The following is a 17,908-nucleotide window of genomic DNA, read 5'->3' on the forward strand; positions in this document are numbered from 1 at the left end:
CCCCCGTGTCCACACCCCAGGAGCCAGCTGAAGGGCTCTGCTAGAGGCCTGATGGACCCAAGGAAGCAGTGGTTCTGGAGGACCGTGGTCAGCCGAATGGTTTTCACACATTCTTCAAAATATTATCTTCGCTGGGAGCAGGAGTCCACAGGGTCCGAAGAAAGCACAGCCCCTAAAGAAAGGGAATTCAACACCTTCCAGAAAGTCAGCTTCACGAAGAGACGCCGGGCTGGCCGGTGTGGTGTTGGGGAGCACAGGCTTCCAGAGAGAGAGACCAGCAGGACAGGGGCTGGCATGGCCCTGGCCCCTTGGCCCCTGGTCTGTGTGGCCCTGGGCACCCCCAAGTGAGCTCTCCAGTTAGACTGCCAGGCCTTTCCCCAGAACCTTCTAAGGAAAAGTGAACACGGGTCCTCGAGGGACTGTCTTGGACCTTCCCAGCCAGTCCAGGTTCACTGGTCGTGCTGGCTGAGGTAAGGCCCCACCCTGCAGCCCTGTCGCGGCTGCCTCCTGGCCTCCCTGCTCCCTTTGGGAAGCATTTGGGAGACTCTTTCTTGTTTGTAGGGGGCTTGATCTTTAGGTCCTGGGGGCAGGCAGAGGGCAGCCTGGTGCACAGGTGGGGCAGGCAGGGCAGCCTTGGTCAACTCGAAGGTCTGCATCCAGGGATTTCTCATGTTTTGGAGGAACTATGATGTCTGCCTGGCTGTTCACCCAAAGAAGTGGAGAATTTCACCTGGTTCTCCAGGTTGGCCCCTGTCCGGAGTGGGCCAAGCCTTAATCCCAAGGAGAACACAGGCTGTGTCCAACTATTAGAACATTTCAGGAGTTCCCCTCATGGCTCAGCAGGTTAAGAATCTGACTAGTATCCATTAGGATGCGGGTTCGATCCCTGGCCCATGCTTAGTGGGTTAAGGATCTGGTGTTGCTGTGAGCTGCGGTGTAGGTCACAGGCACGGTGTGGATCCAGTGGTGGTGTGGCTGTGGTGTAGGCTGGCAGTTGCAGCTCTGACTTGACCTCATAGCCCGGGAACATCCATGTGCCACAGGTGCAGCCCTAAAAAGAAAAATTTTCAGTGTCACAGAAAGTCTTCAAAGCCTGAATTTGTTTACAGATTTCAAGCAATAACTTAATAGATTACAGGACAGCTGGGTTAGACCCACAGGAAACACACCCTAAATGACATGCAGGGATTACAAACTCAAATGCTTATGGGGTCCCATATGTAATGTGAATTTATGAAGGATAGGCTATAGGGAGTGGTGGAGCTTGTGGCTAACGGAAGAATACATGGCTCATCCAAAGGCACTCTGAGGAATAACAGCCCTGTGGCCAGCAAAGCACAAAGCATGTCTGTGGACACATGTGGTCCATGGGACCTCAGGCACGGCTATGGAACAGGGACAAAGGTCTTGGAATAGAAATTCACTGGAAAGGAGTTTCCGATCTACTGTGAGGAGTTTGATTGCCCATACAGGGAGCCTGGCTTCCGCTGCTGGCCTCACGTGCCTCTGGACTGGAAGTGGACGATGGAGTGTCCTCCACACACAGATTCTCTCTAGCAGCTGCCCTCTGAGCAGAGTCTGGCGGCAGAAGCAGCTTTGTCTTGCTGAGGAAGGTGCAGGGAGTGTGTGCTTTAAGGCGGAACAGGAGCAATGAAACAGGAAAAAATCTAGAAAGCACAGTGCGGTCTACACAGTGTCCTGCTCCCTGGAAGCAGTTTTGGATCCTAAAAGGTGTGACCTGATGAAGTGGGCTGAGCCCATCTTCTGTGGTCAGTGTCACCTTGGGGTGGACACTCTTCAACCCACAACAGCCATTTATGGTGTCCTTTTCAGCTCTTAAAATTCACAACAGAAATGGAAATTATGCTCAAGGCCAAAGTTTGCTTTGCTTCCAGCGGCCAGTTTGTGGACATGGCTATGCCTCCAGGAAAATTTCTGGAAGTAGGGGGGAATTCTGGATGAAGAGCAAGGCCACCTGTTTCCCTGTATGTTTGTGGAACTACAAGTTCCATCCCGAAGTGGTCACAGCTTTCCATTTTTCCCACTTTTTTTTTTTTTTTTTGCTTTTAAGGGCTGCACCCATGGCATATGGAAGTTCCCAGGCTAGGGGCTGAATTGGAGCTGTAGCTGCTGGCCTACACCACGGCCACAGCAATATCAGATCTGAGCCGATCTGCGACCTACCCCACAGCTCATGGCAACGCCAGATCCTTCACCCACTGAACAAAGCCAGGGATCGAACCCGAATCCTCATGGATGCTAGTCAGGGTCGTTAACCACTGAGCCACAACAGGAACTCCCTGTTCTCAAAGCCAAAGAGATGAACAAGCATGTCTGTTGAAGAAGAATGATATCTTGGGAAATCCCTAGACAGGACTTCGGTTTGATCATGTTGCCTGTCTTTGGGGGCCATAAGCAAATTGGTTAGCTGGGTCTCCCCTAAATGTTGGCCCACCCCCACAAGTAGTGACCCAGAACCTTTGAGAGGTGGCTGCCCCCTCCTCCCACACAATGGCCACTTAGAAATGGGAGCCAGGGAGTTCCCGTCGTGGTGCAGTGGTTAACGAATACGACTAGGAACCATGAGGTTGCGGGTTCGGTCCCTGCCCTTGCTCAGTGGGTTAACGATCCGGCGTTGCCGTGAGCTGTGGTGTACGTTGCAGACGCGGCTCGGATCCCGTGTTGCTGTGGCTCTGGCATAGGCCGGTGGCTACAGCTCCGATTCGACCCCTAGCCTGGGAACGTCCATATGCCTCGGAAGCGGCCCAAAGAAATGGCAAAAAGACAAAAAAAAAAAAAAAAAGAAATGGGAGCCAGAGCACTTGGCTTGGGCCCCAGCTCTGTCCTCAAGCTCTGCTAACCCCAGTTTCCTGGTGACACCCACCTCCCAGGGTTGTGTGGGGATAAACTGAGGCAGCGCAGGTGAAACTGAGTAAGAAAATGGAAACTTTGTATCTGTTGTTTAAAAAAGCAAACCTCAGGTGTTCCTGTTATGGCTCCACAGTAACCACCCCAACTAGTATCCATGAGGACACGGGTTCAATCCCTGGCCCTGCTCAGTGGGTTAAGGATCCAGTGCTGCCATGAGCTGTGGTGTAGGTCGCAGACACAGCTCAGATCTGGTGTTGCTGTGGCTGTGGTGTAGGCCAGCAGCTGCAGCTGGTGGCTCAGTGGTTTAGGGATCTGGCATTGTCACTAATGTGGTGCAGGTTCAATTCCTAGCCCAGGTATTTCTACATGCCATGGGCACAGCCAAAAAAAAAAAAAAACTTCAAAAGGAAAACCCCTACTTCCTTGGGCTCTCCTTTTCAGCATGGGATCCGGTTCCTTCCAAGTAAGTCCACTGAGGTGCAGACATTAAGCCTGGGAAAAAAAGAGCTGGTCTCCGTGCTGTCCCAGAGCCCAGCCTTGGCCTCTGGGTAGTACAATAGTTACCCGTTTGTCCCTGGTTTGGTCCCTAGGGGTACGGGGCCCCAGAGACATTACATTTCCCCTTCCCACCCCCAGATAGACTTGCCCATGTGAAAAATAACCAAATTTTCCTTCTGATTTAAAAACTAATCCCCCCTCCTTGTTGGAAATTTATAAAATCAAGAAAAGAAAGTTAGTTCCCACTGTGGCTCAGTGGGTTGGGACTCCAACTGCAGCAGTTAGGGTTGCTGCAGAGACTCAGGTTCAATCACCAGCCTGGCCCAGTGGGGTAAAGGATCTGGTATTGTCACAGCTGTGGCGTATGTCGCAGCCGTGGCTTGGATTCAATCCCTGGCCCGGGAGCTTCCATATGCCACAGATGTGGCCATAAAAAGAATTTTTTTTTTTTTTAAAGAAGAGAGTTCCTATTGTGGCACAGTGGAAACAAATCCTAATAATATCCATGAGGGTATGGGATCAATCCCTGCCCTCGCTCAGAGGGTGATGGATCCTGCGTTGCTGTGGCTGTGTTGTAGGCTGGCAGCTGCAGCTCTGATTCGACCCCTAGCCTGGGAACTTTCATATGCCATGGGTGCACATCTTAAAAAAAAAAAAAAAGCAGGAGTTCCCGTTGTGGCGCAGTGGTTAACGAATCTGACTAGGAACCATGAGTTTGCGGGTCTGATCCCTGGCCTTGCTCAGCGGGTTGAGGGTCCGGCGTTGCCGTGAGCTGTGGTGTAGGTTGCAGGCGTGGCTTGGATCCCACGTTGCTGTGGCTCTGGCGTAGGCTGGTGGCTACAGCTCCAATTCAACCCCTAGCCTGGGAATCTCCATATGCTGCAGGAGTGGCCCAAGAAATGGCAAAAAGACAAAAAATAAATAAATAAATAAGCAAAGAAACAAAAAAGAAAATGAAAACTACTTTTTTTTTTAAGATCAGTCTTGTAAGTGAAAGCTAGTATGTATTAAGCCTTCTGTGCATGTCTGCCATTGTTCTAAATCTTCACATAGATAATCTAACCCTCACAGCAACTAGACGTAATTATCCTCTGTTATAACTGGGGAAACCAAGGCACAGGGAGTTGTCACTTGTCCATGATGACACAGGTGGTGGGGGGGGTGTGTGCATGTGCACGAGCATTTTTCATAATTAGGATTATACACGATACAGTTCTGAGTCTTTTCTTCATTTAACAAATTCTTATAAATCATCTTTTTTGTTTTTTTTTGGTCTTTTTAGGGCTACACCTGCAGCATATGGAGGTTTCCAGGCTAGGTAGAGGTCGAATTGGAGCTGTAGCCTCTGGCCTATGCCAGAGCCGCAGCAACGCGGGATCCAAGCTGCATCTGTGACCTACACCACAGCTCATGGCAACGCTGGATCCTTAACCCACTGAGTGAGGCCAGGGATCAAACCTGCATCCTCTTGGATGCTAGTCAGATTCATTTCTGCTGAGCCATGACAGAACTCCTAAATCATCATTTTAATGGCCGCATAGTACTCCATAATTTATTTACCTTCTTTCTTACTATTAGACAGTGAAGTCTTTCCTCCCTTTTTTTGTAAATTATAAGCAGGACTGCAAGGAGTCTCTTTGCACTTGAGTGTTTGTTGGCATTACTCATAATTCCCATAGGAGTAACTCCTAGACCTGAAATCAGTTGTGAGCGGCATGAGCTGTGTTTCGTGAAGGACCTCACCAATGCACCTTTCTTCCCTTCCTGCATCCCTCTCCCCCTTCACTGTCCTGGAGACTCTGAGGGGAATCGGTGCTGTTTAGGGGTCCCTGGAGGCTTTGGAAGTGGGCTGCCCAGTAATCCAGAATTTGCACCCCTGCCTAGAAGATGGGCCCACAGGCCCAGTTTTCAGAAATTTTGTAGCCCACTAGGGGTCTTTTTTTTTTTTGTTTCAGTAACTACATCACTCCCACCTCCCTTCCACCTCTGAAGAGTTTGGGGGATGATGCCATAATATTTGCGTTTCAGAAACTGAAAAAGCAAAACCAATTCTATCACTCTGTCAAGTGCTGATGTAGTTTGGGGACCAATTGCTTCTCCCAGGGAAAGCGGTGACTATTAAGAGCGCTTTCTTCCCAGGGGAGGAGAGAGAGTGTCCCGTGGACCCCATGAAATTGTAGGCAAAAATCTTGCGTGTGTGCCCGTGCCTCTGTGTGTGTGTGTGTGAGAGAGAGAGAGAAAGAAAGAGCACACGCACACACACGCACACATCCTCTGGCGGAGAAAACCCACTCCCTTTGTCAAATTCTCAAAGGTGTCTTTGACCCCAGAAAGGTCCCGAAGCAGGGCTTTTGGCCGGGCGTTGGCGGGGCGCCTCCCCCTCAGCAGGGGGCCTGCTAATCATCCCTCGGGATTCCTGTCACCTTGTGCTTGCAGTGCTGGTGAAGGGCCAGGTCACCACCAAGTACTACCGGCTGCTGTCCAAGCTGGGCGGCTGGGTGTGGGTACAGAGCTGCGCCACCGTCGTGCACAACAGCCGCTCGTCCCGGCCCCACTGCATCGTGAGTGTCAATTATGTCCTCACGTAAGTCAGACGTATTTGTCTCTCCCCTTGCTCGCTCCTCCTCTCCTGCCTCATCAGACCCGTCTCCTAAGTCCATCTCTCTCTCCCGCTCTCTTTCTGGAACTGTCCATTTGTCTCCTGTTCTGTTTTATTGAGCAGTCTGGTGGTTCGGGAAGGTCCAACCTATTTCTACGCTCAGCATCGAGAGCCGGGCGCCAGGCCGCGGTGGGCACATGGGCGGGGCTTAGTTTGGGACCAGACGGCCCAGGGGAAGGGACGTGGGTGGGCTGAAGACGGGGGCGGGGTGGGGAGTGCCCCCCATCTGGAACTCGATGGGAAGGGGACGGGACGCATATCACGGACCACAAATACAAACCTGCACTCTGTACCAACATTTGGGTCATCCAGCCCACCGGTTCCTGAGACGGGCTGGCTTCCATGTTTCCTGTCCTCCTGAATGGCCTGTTGCAAATGACAGTGAACATTTAGCGCCTTTAAACCCCCAGAAACAGAATTCCCGTTGTGGCTCAGTGGATTAAGAACCTGACTAGTATCCCTGAGGATGTGGGTTTGATCCCTGGCCCCCACTCAGTGGGTTAAGGATCCGGCATTGCCTTGGGCTGTGGCGTAGGCTGGCAGCTGCAGCTCCGATTAAACCCCTAGCCTGGGAACCTCCATATGCCACTGGTGCGGCCCTAAAAAGACTAACTACATAAATAAATCCAACCCCAGAAGGTCAAGTTCAGTCACAGATACTTTCAAGACCATTAGAAGCAATGGGATATAAGTCTGCTTGGGACTGTGTCTTCCTCTCCGCCCACTATGCCTATGATGGGTTAAATCACTTTGCACCCAGCTCTGGCCTTGACCTTGAAACCCTTATAATTCCCCCAGGCACTCCCCCCCCCCCCCGGCCCCCAACCAGGTCCTCACAGCCCTTCTGATGCAGTCAGGATTCAGGCCTTCCATTCTTTTATAGAATGCCTGCCATGTTCCTGAGTGTTTTATAGGGGGATTGTTTGGGGTGTTTTTTTTAGAGGTAGGGTGATTTTTTTTTTTTTTCAAAACTATATAGGAAACAGCATTTTAGTCCCTTAATAATTTATCCTGAGCAGACAGGTGCAGGCTGAGGCTGGTACTTTGGGCATTTTCCTCCCATGACTTTGACCATGCTCTTTAAGGACAGAAATGGGCCCTAGATGTGGAAGCAGAAGAGGCTGGAAGCCAGGCTCCTGGACCCCCCAGGTTCCCTGCTCACACCCCCTGGATGCTGAAATAGCAGCGCAGCTGGGCCACAGACACTCACACTGATCAGACGCATTTCTGCCCTCACCCTTTGCCCCACTGACACCCTTCCTGGTGGCTCATGGTGTCCCCGGAAAATGTGTTTGGAGCCTTGTGGGACAGGGCAGAGTCATGCTGCCCTGCCTCGAATCCTGCCAAGTAACACTAACCTCACTCAGCGTGTCCCGGGGTCTCCGAGCCCAGCCTGGGGCCTGCAGGGTGGCTCTTACAACAAGGGTCAGTGGCCCCCACATCCCACCCCTGTCCGACCTCAGGGAAGTGACATGGTGGAGCTTCTCAAGTGAACTGCCCCCCAGGGATGGTGCCAGGGATGCCCCCCAGGGATGGTGCCAGGTGCCACTGCCCTTCCTTGCAGCCAGGGGCCATGACCTGTCCCACTCATGCTCCTCAGGGATATCGAATACAAGGAACTGCAGCTGTCCCTGGACCAGGTGTCCACGTCCAAGTCCCAGGACTCCTGGAGGACCGCCTTGTCTACCTCACAAGAAACTAGGAAGTTAGCAAAACCCAAAAACACGAAGATGAAGACAAAGCTGAGAACAAACCCCTACCCCCCACAGGTAACCCTCGCCCCCAGCAGGGGCTCCGGACACGGGCATCTTAAGGGATGATGAGCCTCTGACTGCACATGGGAGTCTCCCTGCCTGGACGTCCCTCTGGGATGTCCCGCCCACAGGGCAGGGACTGGGACCGGGGAGGAAGGCACCGCTAGCATCCGGTGGACGGGTCGGGTCCAGGAAGCAGAGGACTAAGGTGGGAAAGCTCATCAGCTGCCGGAACCTGTGTAAACGTGGCTGCGAACACTGGTGCCTCTGGTTTCCATAGCATTTTGTTTTTAATGGAACCCTCCCATCTCTGTTTAAAGTCTTTTGCCAGCTCTCAGAAGGGGCAAGTGGCTACGCATATCTGCTGTGTTGAGAAGCTGTCTTTCCACCCAGAGAGTGGGTCCCTGGGGCAGTGTCCACTTGGCACCTGTCCCCAGGACCTGGCGCAGGTGGCCAGGCTGGGTCCAGCCCTGGGATGGGGCGGGCACGAGAGGATCAGAAGGCAGTTTGCTCCCAGCCCCTTCATCCGTCTTCTTTGCTCTGCAGCAATACAGCTCGTTCCAAATGGACAAACTGGACTGCAGCCAGCTCGGAAGCTGGAGAGCCAGCCCCCCCGCCAGCGCCCCGGCTCCCCCAGAACAGCAGCTCCATTCAGAAGGCGGCGACCTTCTGTACGCCCCATCCTACAGCCTGCCCTTCTCCTACCATTACGGACACTTCCCTCTGGACTCGCACGTCTTCAGCAGCAAAAAGCCCATGTTGCCGGCCAAGTTCGGGCAGCCCCCAGGATCCCCGTGCGAGGTGGCGCGCTTTCTGCTGAGCACGCTGCCAGCCGGCAGCGAGTGCCAGTGGCACTATGCCAACCCCCTGGTGCCCAGCGGCCCGTCTCCAGCTAAAAGCCTTTCCCAGCCGCCAGCGAACACAGCTCGGCACAGCCTCGGGCCAAACTATGAAGGTGGGTCCTGTGTGCACGAGGACGGGGCAGGACTGTGAACTGTGCCGGTGGCGGCCGTGGGTGGCAGATGGAAAAGGCACCCGCACGCTCTGGGCACACTTGCCCTTGTTTCTGCTTCTGAGCGGGAGTGGCTGTGCTTTCCTGCTCTCACTGTGAGCGCTTCATGAGGGTGACGGAGTCACTGTGCCTCGTGGGCACCGGGGACGGGGTGGAAGGCAGAGGAAACCGGGTATTTGGCCACCCTCCGTAAAAATCCTGGCCTCGTCTGCTCCCCTAAAGGGAGGAAAAATGATTTTCCTATGTACCAAGAACCCCCAGCTGTATTTATTTTACAAGATGATTTTCTATTCCACCCCAAAATGAATATGGGACACTCTGGTTTTCTTTCCATGCCAGTTTTCGAAGCGTGGAAAACAGTGGTGGAAAATCACAGACTCGGGGACAGAAACGCCACTCACCAGCCCCGGCAAATAACACAAACCCTCAGTTTCTTCACCTGTAAGATGGGATCATAAGCCGTGTCAAGTGCCTGCCGCAGAGCCTGGCACGCAGACAGGAATGACCTTCCAGCCAGCTCCTCCTGATGGTGGCAGGCAAGCAGAGGTCCTGTGTGGTGGTGCCACCAGCTGCCCCAGGTCCAGACAGATTCCTGTTTGCTCACTGGGGCAACCCCAGGCAGAGGGTGGAAGGTGGGGTTTGAGAGTCAGCTGCAAGAGGTGTGTTCTGTTTCACCCACCGCTCAGCCTGTAGGTTGCTCAGGTTCGTGCAAATGTCACTGAGGGACTGTTACTAGCCCCAGAAAAGAGTCACCTGCTTAAAGAAGGGTCCCTCCTGCCCCTCTAACTTTCTCTTTGGAGGCAGAGGCAGGCAGGGCTCTGCTGCTCCAAGGGCAGCTTTGCAAACCTCTTGCCAGTGCTGTGATCCAGTCTTTACAAGCCTTTGAGCCACATCTCGTCTCCAAATATGAGAAAAGGCCTAGACCCCGGGAGAAATCCACGCTAACTAGGACATGTTTTTCCAAAGTAGTCATTTTGAAAAAAGAACATACCAGCAACCAGGGCAGGCCAGCCCTGCCTTTTGGCCTCAGGCAGCCCAGGAGCCACCGTGTCTCAGATTCAGATCCCAATACCTGTCAGTGCATTGGGCCCCTCAGATATCAGAGGAGGGGGTGTCCACCAACAGCCAAGGAAAGAAAAACAAAACAAAGGGTTTTGAGAACAGATGAAAGTATTATGCACTTGAGACTAATTTGAATCGGTCATTCTTTTCTGTGAGGAAGTTGGCCAATGAGATAATACAGTATTTGATTTTTAAAATTGCGCTTTTGAAAGTGAACGAGGTTAAAAACCACTCCATTTGTCAGACACTGGGTAAAAAATGGACCTAAGGTGCTAATCGGGGGCAGGGGCAAGTGATCGACTTCCTAGTCTTTTTTATATTAAAGAAAGACAAAGAATGTCTTAAGGTTAAAGGGGGGAGGGCTAATTGATTGCAGACTTCTAATTAGTGGGCGGGGATATGACTTTAATTGCGAGGGTGCTCAAGGGAGCAGAGTCATTACCACTCCACCCCGCTGAGGGGGAAGGAAAAAAGATCAGGGCAGACTGGGGCCGTCTAACACTAGGGCCATGGAAGCCTCTAGAGCAGCCTTGCCCAATATGATGGCCACTAGCCCCGTGCGGCCAGTGCGATGTGCTCAGAGGGTCTGCCCTGCATTTCGAAGACGGAAATAAATACACTAGCTCCGTGATGTTGATACTGATCACGCACCGAAACGTGCTGGCTGTGTTGCATTAAGTATCTTACTAACATTCAGCCCAGGCTCTCTCCTGCGGCTACTAGAACATTTCAAGCAGCATCTTCGTGACTTGACACCGCGGGGCGCTCACGGGGAAGGGGCGCGGGCGGCCCCGGGTGGTGGCGTCCCCAGGGCTCTCTGGGTTTAGCGTTGCTTTGGCAATGTCCCTTTCGTCCCTCGCGCGGGCGTCTAACGTGTCGCCTGTCCCCACAGCGCCCGTCGCCGCCGCGCGCAGGTTCGGCGAGGACACCGCGCCGCCGCCGCCGCCGCCGAGCTTCCCGAGCTGCGGCCACTACCGCGAGGAGCCGGCGCTGGGCCCGGCCAAGGTCGCCCGCCAGGCCGCCCGGGACGGGGCGCGACTGGCGCTGACGGGCCCGGCCCCCGAGTGCTGCGCGCCGCCAGCTCCGGAGCCCTCGGGCGCGCCGGCGCAGTTGCCCTTCGTGCTGCTTAACTACCACCGCGTGCTGGCCCGGCGCGGGCCGCTGGGGGGCGCTGCGCCCGCCGCTCCCGCCCTCGCCTGCGGCCCCGGCGTCCCCGAGGCGGCAGCCGGCGCGCTGCGGCCCCGGCCCCCCGCCCCCGCCGCCGCCGCCGCCGCCGCCGCCACCGCCGCCTCGCCGCCCGGCGCGCCCCTGCCGCACTACCTGGGCGCCTCGGTCATCATCACCAACGGCAGGTGACCCGCCCGGGCCGGACCGCGGGGTCCTGGGGCCGCCCGGCCTCGCGCAGGGCTGCTCGCGGGGAGAAGCCATAGGCCAGCCTCCTTGGCTCCCGTTTGGCAGAGTCCAGCCGAGTCACGAGGGGCGAGCTGTATATGCACGATTTAAATTAATTTATACAGAGACGACTATTTTGCTAGAACGCCGCCGCCGCCTTTTAGATTTGTACCGTAGACGCCATAAACGCCGCCGTAGAGGACTGAGACTCTGCGACAGGGGGAGACCTGACCGCCCGACCTCTGTTCTCCAAGAGCCCGGTTTTCTGAAAGGGCGAAGCTGAGCGTCCCCGACGTCCCACGTGTGGCCTCACTTACTCCGTCTTTGGGGACCCTTGGGGTCCTCACCTTGAAACCAGGCTTGCGCGTCTTGCCTTGGCCCAGATGCTCACTGCCCCTCCGGGGGATTGAAGGGGGCCCCCCGCTTCACCAAATCCTCTACTTAAAGGAGGGAAGCCCACCCTGATACAGGTGCAGGCGGGAGACGTGGAGGCCCCCTGTGAGTAACGAGAGCCCTTTTAGAGGCAGAGTGTGACTAAGTCCTCTCTGAACGGACAACTCCTCTGTCTTACATTCATGAGTGTCATTAAAAGATGTCTTAATTTAACCCTTTCTTTAGTACAAAAGTCAACAAGCTGAGACCAAAGGGGTGATGGTGGGTGTGTTTCACAAGTGCATTCACGAGCTCTTCCTTCCGAACCCCTACGAACTCTTGATACCGCCAAGCATAGCACCTTCGGAATGTCCTGAATAGGCATTAAATGCAAAAAAAAAAAAAAGTAAACAGCCAGATATTTTATGAGAATGACATGTGGATGAATTAGGTGCCCAGTGGATTGGCCACCCCTGTCAGGTGTGATGACAAAGCAAGTTCCCTACGGCCCACACAGACCTGTACTTCTCTAGGCTCGTGTTTGCTACAAGTAGTGCTCATAAAGCTAGTGAAATTGCATGTGCAATACGGAAAATTGTCAGTGGACTGCGCCTCGTGGAAGAAAAGATGCAAAAGGGATGTAATGAAAATGATGTCCACTTTGTCTTCAGCATTTTCTGCATTTTATACAGAGCAAGAAAACTCCGTGTGAACCAGTCATGTGTGTAACAGGTAAACAGAAACCTTTTTATGAAGCACCAGCAGTGTTTTTAAAATAAACTTCCATTAAATTTTGTTTTATTTTTATACTTTTGCTTCAAGATTTCACCATTTAAAACTCCTATGATGGCTCTGAAGTGGATCAATACATTGAACCACTGTCTTTCAATCTGCCCTCCCCCCAAACACTCCCTCATTTTGCTGCTTTTTCAAAAACTTCCATGAGTGGAAAGGTTATTCACAAATGTCTTGAACTCACTGTTCTAGAATCAAAGTGCATGTACATCGACTGTTCTCAAAATGTGAAAGGATCTGTTGCCAACCCAGTGTCACTATGAGGACCTGCCTTTCCCCTAGGACAGGGTCAGTTGCCTTAAGGTACAATTTGCAAATTTAGGAACGTGTGTCTTACAGTGAAGGGGCAGAGTCTTAAGAATCAAAGGCACACACCACTATAACTGTACCTTCTATCACACTTAGCTATACCTCATGAACAGCTTTTTGTGAGTGTACACACATTAAATAAGCCTGGGCTATTATTTTTATGCTGCCGAGACCCATGATTAAACCACGATTCCTGGAAAGTGCAGGTTTGATGAGCAGGACATATCACCTGACATTTTTCAATAAAGTACCGTAAAATGCTTTTGTGTCTACCTGGTTATTAACCATTGGGGGCTGTATAAATAAATACAAACCATGAAGGCTTTCAGAGCAGTTTAATATCAAAGGTTACTGTTAGGAAAGAACACCATTATAGATGTACAAATAAATAGGCTTAACGCTGAGCGTATATGTACTTGAAAACTAAAATGAGAACTAGAAAAACATCCCTGCCCGAACACTCATCAGTTTTCATAGACTAGAATGCGCCGAAGATCCCTGTGCCACTGGGCTTCCAGGCAGCCAGGAGCTCCAGGCAAAGTTAAGAGCAGTTACTATGGCAACCTAATATTGTTACTTCATCTTTTAGCCCGCACATTTCAGCTGGGGTATCATTTCTTGACGTCTGTGGGCTCTGCAGGAGGAAGAGGAAGCATTTTAATAAGTATGTCCATCTTTCACAAAAACATGAAGAAAGTTAGAGTGGGCACTAGCATGCCAACAAAAATGCCTGATCAGATGGATTTGAGAAATAAGCCCAGTTCAAGACTGGCTTGGCCCTGCCGCCACTGGGCCTCCCAGGGAAAGGAATTCCTTTATGTTCACGGAAGCCCTTTCTAGAAAAGCCATTCCATTCATACCTTTGTAGAGAAGTGAGCAGGGTGTGGGGCGCTGCCGGCTCCGAGGAAATCTATCAGAGCCTGCATTTTCTGCTCCGTCACCCCCACTCCTTTTATCCTTTTAAAGTCTGATGCATCCTAAAGGTGGGAGAGGTTACTCCGTCAATGAATCCCGTATAAAGTCTACCCCAAGTATATTTTCTTGTGACTGAAAGATGGTTAAGGTCGACTGTGGGGGCTGCTACAGATAAAACGGAATAAAAAGAACATTTTCCAAGAAATTCCATAGAATTACAGGAGCCTAAAATTTTAGCAAGTCATAGCCCTTGGCTTATCTAAGATGCATTGTTCAAGCTATTCTAAACTTATGGATGTATGGTAAGTAAAGGTTAAAATCTTGGAGAAAAAATGTTGAGACAAAAGTCAGGCAGTATTCACAAAAAAATTAGAATGATCCAACAAGAATCTTTTCTTACATTAAATTTGCTGTTCCATTCAACAATTTTCAAATATAACGTTTTACCACATGAAACTTATTTCTCACGTCAGTCAATTGTTTTTAACTTTGGGGTTTTGCTAACTCTCATTCTTTGGAGTAAAGCAATTTCTCTTTTGTATGATACATAATACATGTGTCAAAAATACATTAAAACAAAGCAATCAGCTTTCTAATACTTTGAAATACATACGTATTCCTTACTATGTAAAACTATTTATTTTAAAAAATGTTTAAATATGAATAAAAGTACTGTAACCAAGAGGAGTTGTGTATTTTTACAAATGAAACATGGTAAAAATAACAACGAGCCCAAACTATATAGAAAGTCTTAAAGTTTATTTTGGTAGACTTGCAGTTATAGGCATTGGTTTAAAGTAGTTACTTTTCAGAGATGATTCTTTGAAAAACGGAAGATGCTGAGGTTTCACACTTTATTTTCAAATATGCATAGTAGTGCCCCAGGACTAAGGACTCTCCATCTTTGCCTGAGAGCAAACAGATCTACAGAATGGAAGTCTAAAATGACTCTTTTATGCGCTCTGAAACTGCCGGGTGAGGCTGGCTTCCCTCCTGGTTCTCAGACTCAAGGGTGAGGGCTGACCACGTGGTAGTCCTCCTGTATGTATGGGGCGGGAGGGGGGAATGCTGCAATCGGCCCCTCTCTGGGCCTTGCACCCACCCTTCCTTGGGCCACTTGATCCCATATTAGGCGTCAATGTGCTGCAGCAGCAAACCCCACCGGACACAAATACTTCTGACTTGCAGTGTACATGCTGCTAGGACAACCACCGCCAAGGAGCACTGACCCAGCAAGGGGCCACAGGAAGCCCTGCTATTGCTGTGTCCTATTTTAGGGCATTTGTCCTCAAGAATTACTCTGAAATTTGCTACCAGCCCAGAGGGGAGGGTGTCTTGCCTTTTACATAACTTGGTAGATGCTCAATGCACAGCCTCTGAAGTGGGGCACAATTCAAATATCCTAAAAGCACAGGCCAGTCCTGAGGTTAAATGCCAAAGCTGTGGTCTTTAAAGATTAAGATGAAAATGCAAAGTTCCCGTTAAGACGTTGAAGCTCCTGGAGATCACAGATTACGGGGTGCACAAACGCCCCAAATGGATGAGTGCAGTATAGCAGGTAGACAAGCTTCCTTAATGCTAAGAGCTATCAGTCAAGTGCCTTTATCCAGCTGTTCTTCTACAGGAAGCAGAATTAAAAAGTCTTTGGTTCATCTGAGGCAAAATCAGGTTTATGTAAAAACACTGCTCCAAGTATCTTCATCTCTGTGCCAAGTCTGTTTCGTCCCCCTCAAGACAACTGGGTGTCGGCCCAAGCAAGACGAGTCTTAGAAGCACAGAGGCAAAGCGATACGCCCGAACGTCTCCATCTGCTTCGACGTGGCCACACTTCATTAGTTTTAATTTACCAAAAGGAAATTAAATGATAACCTTTTTTTTTTTTTTCTTCTCAAAGCAGACTGTCTAGAATAGGACTTTAGCTTAAAGCAAATCATGGCATGTTTTTCATTAAATAACCCCCCAAAGAAATCCAAAAAGTCAAGATGGCAGCTCTGAGAGATGACTGGCCTTCTATTACAAAGTTTGAGAAATGAAACTTGCAACATTAGTCTGAGATCTTTCTTCTTGGTGATATTTTGCAGATGTCCTCTCAGGGGTGATTTTGTAATTCTGGGGTGCTGTGGACTTTTCTTTAGACTTGGGCATTTAAGAGAGAGTGGGCGATTTTTTAAGAAAAATAATTCTAATTGAAGCCTTATTTGCAAAGATTACTTCTGAAGTTACTTTAAAGTTACATTTCGAAAACGCACATATTGCATTGGTGTACTTAACTAAACGTGTTATTATTTTCCTTCCTATGGAGGGCTGCCTGTGCCTGGCTAAAGGTAGACCGATTTTATACTGCAAACCACAAGTTTCTGGAGTTAGCCTGACTGCGTAAAGCTGGATAAAGATGGTGCTAGTATATCATAAGGGGATTTTGTTCAAAGCTGAGAGCCTCATCAAATTTTCTTTCGACTAATTTCAGCTGGGATTGGCAGGAAGAGAGAAAAACGGACCCAAAAATGGCCTTTTCAGGCTGCAAAGTAATGCGTATGATTCTCAAGTTCAAGAGAGATAGGAGTTACATGGAAAAAGCATGGAATACATCTGGAAATAGCAAATGTATATCAAAAGGCTTCCTTTCTTTTGTTCTTCCACGGAGACTCTTAGGGCATCAGATTTGGAACGTCTTTTAAAGCTACACACACACACACACACAGACACACACACCTCTTAACTGAGGGTACCACTATTCAGTATCAATAACATTTTCTTTTTGGGCAATATAAGAAAAAGGAGGCAAAAAATATGACTTACAAATGAACGGGCATGTATTTCTATATTCTGTGTACTGCTCAGTCCTGCAAGAACGCTCCACATTTCAAAGCAAGGCTTAAAAGCTCCAAATCCTCCTTTGCGTGTGGTATGAGAGGAAGACTTCATCTCCAGCTGTTAGAGCCAAATCATCCACCCTCACGGCCCAGCAATTGCCTAATCAACGCGTTAAGGATCTTGAACTTGATCCCAGCACTTCAGAATATGCAATAAATTTAAACTCATGAAAGGAGAGCTCATTAATTGATGTCAAAGTAATTGCAAAGCAAAGTGAAAGGTCATGGCAATCATACCAGCTAGATGTGCTTCTGTAGCCGTTTAGACATCGTGACTGGACCACAAACCACCAGGCTGAGAGTCACTCTTCGACATCCACCCTCGCTTTTCTTCATTAACAAAAAAACCAAAATGATGACCGAGTGCCAGCATATGTTCTGCAGGAAAACACTTCGCTTGTAAACTGTTCCCATGACTCTAACTCACCAACAGCCTGGGCCCAAAAGCGTTTTCTGAAATTTGTTTTCAATAGTCTAGGGGTAAAGCTCTCCGCTACAGGAAAACATTTATTCCATTGCTGTTTCCGTGTAAAAACTTTTTTTTTTTTTTTTTGGTGAATTAGCATACACCCAATTCCAAGAGGGAAGAACAATTTCACACCTGTGGCAGGGCTTTCAAACGAACTAAATCTTCACCCAAACATCTTCAAACACCAAATAAAATGACGAAAGAATAAAATTAAAGAAGTCATAGGTTAGCCGGAGGGAGAAAAACTTCGCCTAGAGCTCAGGGTTAGTTTCGCAGATCCACGGGCTAGGAAAGGGGCAGAAATCCAGCTGGAATGCGTCTGCAGTGCACTCGCATCGGGCCCGACTCATCTGAGCGGCGCGGGGCCTGGCCTCTTCCGCGGGCACTAAGGCCGCTTGGGCACGATGAGGTTTCTCAGCATGTCGAAGGAGTTGCCGTCAGGATGCACGGTGACCACCTCGCCGTTCTCCTGGTGAACCAGAAGGAACCCGGCATCATCGAGGCCGACTATCCACACCTTTGGTCCCTCGGTGCTTCCCAGGCGGACTTGCTGAGCACTGCAGATGAAGAACAGCCCCGGGTCACCAGGAAGGGTAATGCTTGAGGCGGTTGAGGAATTATCCGCTCTGCCAGAGGGGTGGGGCGGGGGAGGGGCTGGACCAGATACAGTTGAAAAGCATCTGAGTCGAAGCTCGGACTTTCAGCGGTCCAGCCTGCATCGTTTGGTAAGCACCAGAAGGGCGAGGGAAAGCCCAGGATGGAGTTAGGAACCGCTTCTCTTGAGAACGAGGCCACTGCTAATTCCCATCACCTGGAAGGGTCGTCGGACGCCACTTCCCTGCCCTCTGGCCCTTTAGAGAAACCATGGCAGCCGGCTAGGTTTTTTCCCCCTGAGATGGGCCTCTTTGGGGCTATATTGAAAAGTTT

General features: G+C 50.4%; 2 protein-coding genes across 7 annotated transcripts in view; one reads left to right on the plus strand and one right to left on the minus strand.

Moving 5' to 3' along the window:
- The window catches only part of SIM2 (SIM bHLH transcription factor 2), a 50,101-nt gene extending 37,115 nt beyond the window's left edge, over window positions 1–12,986 (plus strand). The window contains exons 8-11 of the mRNA XM_047796299.1: window positions 5,806–5,953; window positions 7,629–7,797; window positions 8,329–8,737; window positions 10,749–12,986. Coding sequence (XP_047652255.1) covers window positions 5,806–5,953; window positions 7,629–7,797; window positions 8,329–8,737; window positions 10,749–11,212 — 1,190 coding nt within the window. The 3' untranslated portion in view covers window positions 11,213–12,986. The remainder of the gene's footprint in view (window positions 1–5,805; window positions 5,954–7,628; window positions 7,798–8,328; window positions 8,738–10,748) is intronic.
- A 56-nt stretch (window positions 12,987–13,042) lies between these two features.
- HLCS (holocarboxylase synthetase) overlaps window positions 13,043–17,908 on the minus strand; it is a 200,844-nt gene continuing 195,978 nt past the window's right edge. For 2 of the 6 annotated variants that reach the window (XM_047796286.1, XM_047796255.1), the window contains one exon: window positions 14,378–17,538. In XM_047796286.1, the coding sequence (XP_047652242.1) occupies window positions 17,367–17,538 (172 nt within the window). In that variant the 3' untranslated portion in view covers window positions 14,378–17,366. Of the gene's footprint in view, window positions 13,702–14,377; window positions 17,539–17,908 lie in introns of those variants that run through there. The other 4 variants (XR_007137060.1, XR_007137061.1, XM_047796270.1 and 1 more) reach the window with 4 other exon arrangements.

The sequence above is a fragment of the Phacochoerus africanus genome, chromosome 1 (assembly GCF_016906955.1).
Source record: "Phacochoerus africanus isolate WHEZ1 chromosome 1, ROS_Pafr_v1, whole genome shotgun sequence".
NCBI classification, from domain to species: Eukaryota; Metazoa; Chordata; class Mammalia; order Artiodactyla; family Suidae; genus Phacochoerus; species Phacochoerus africanus.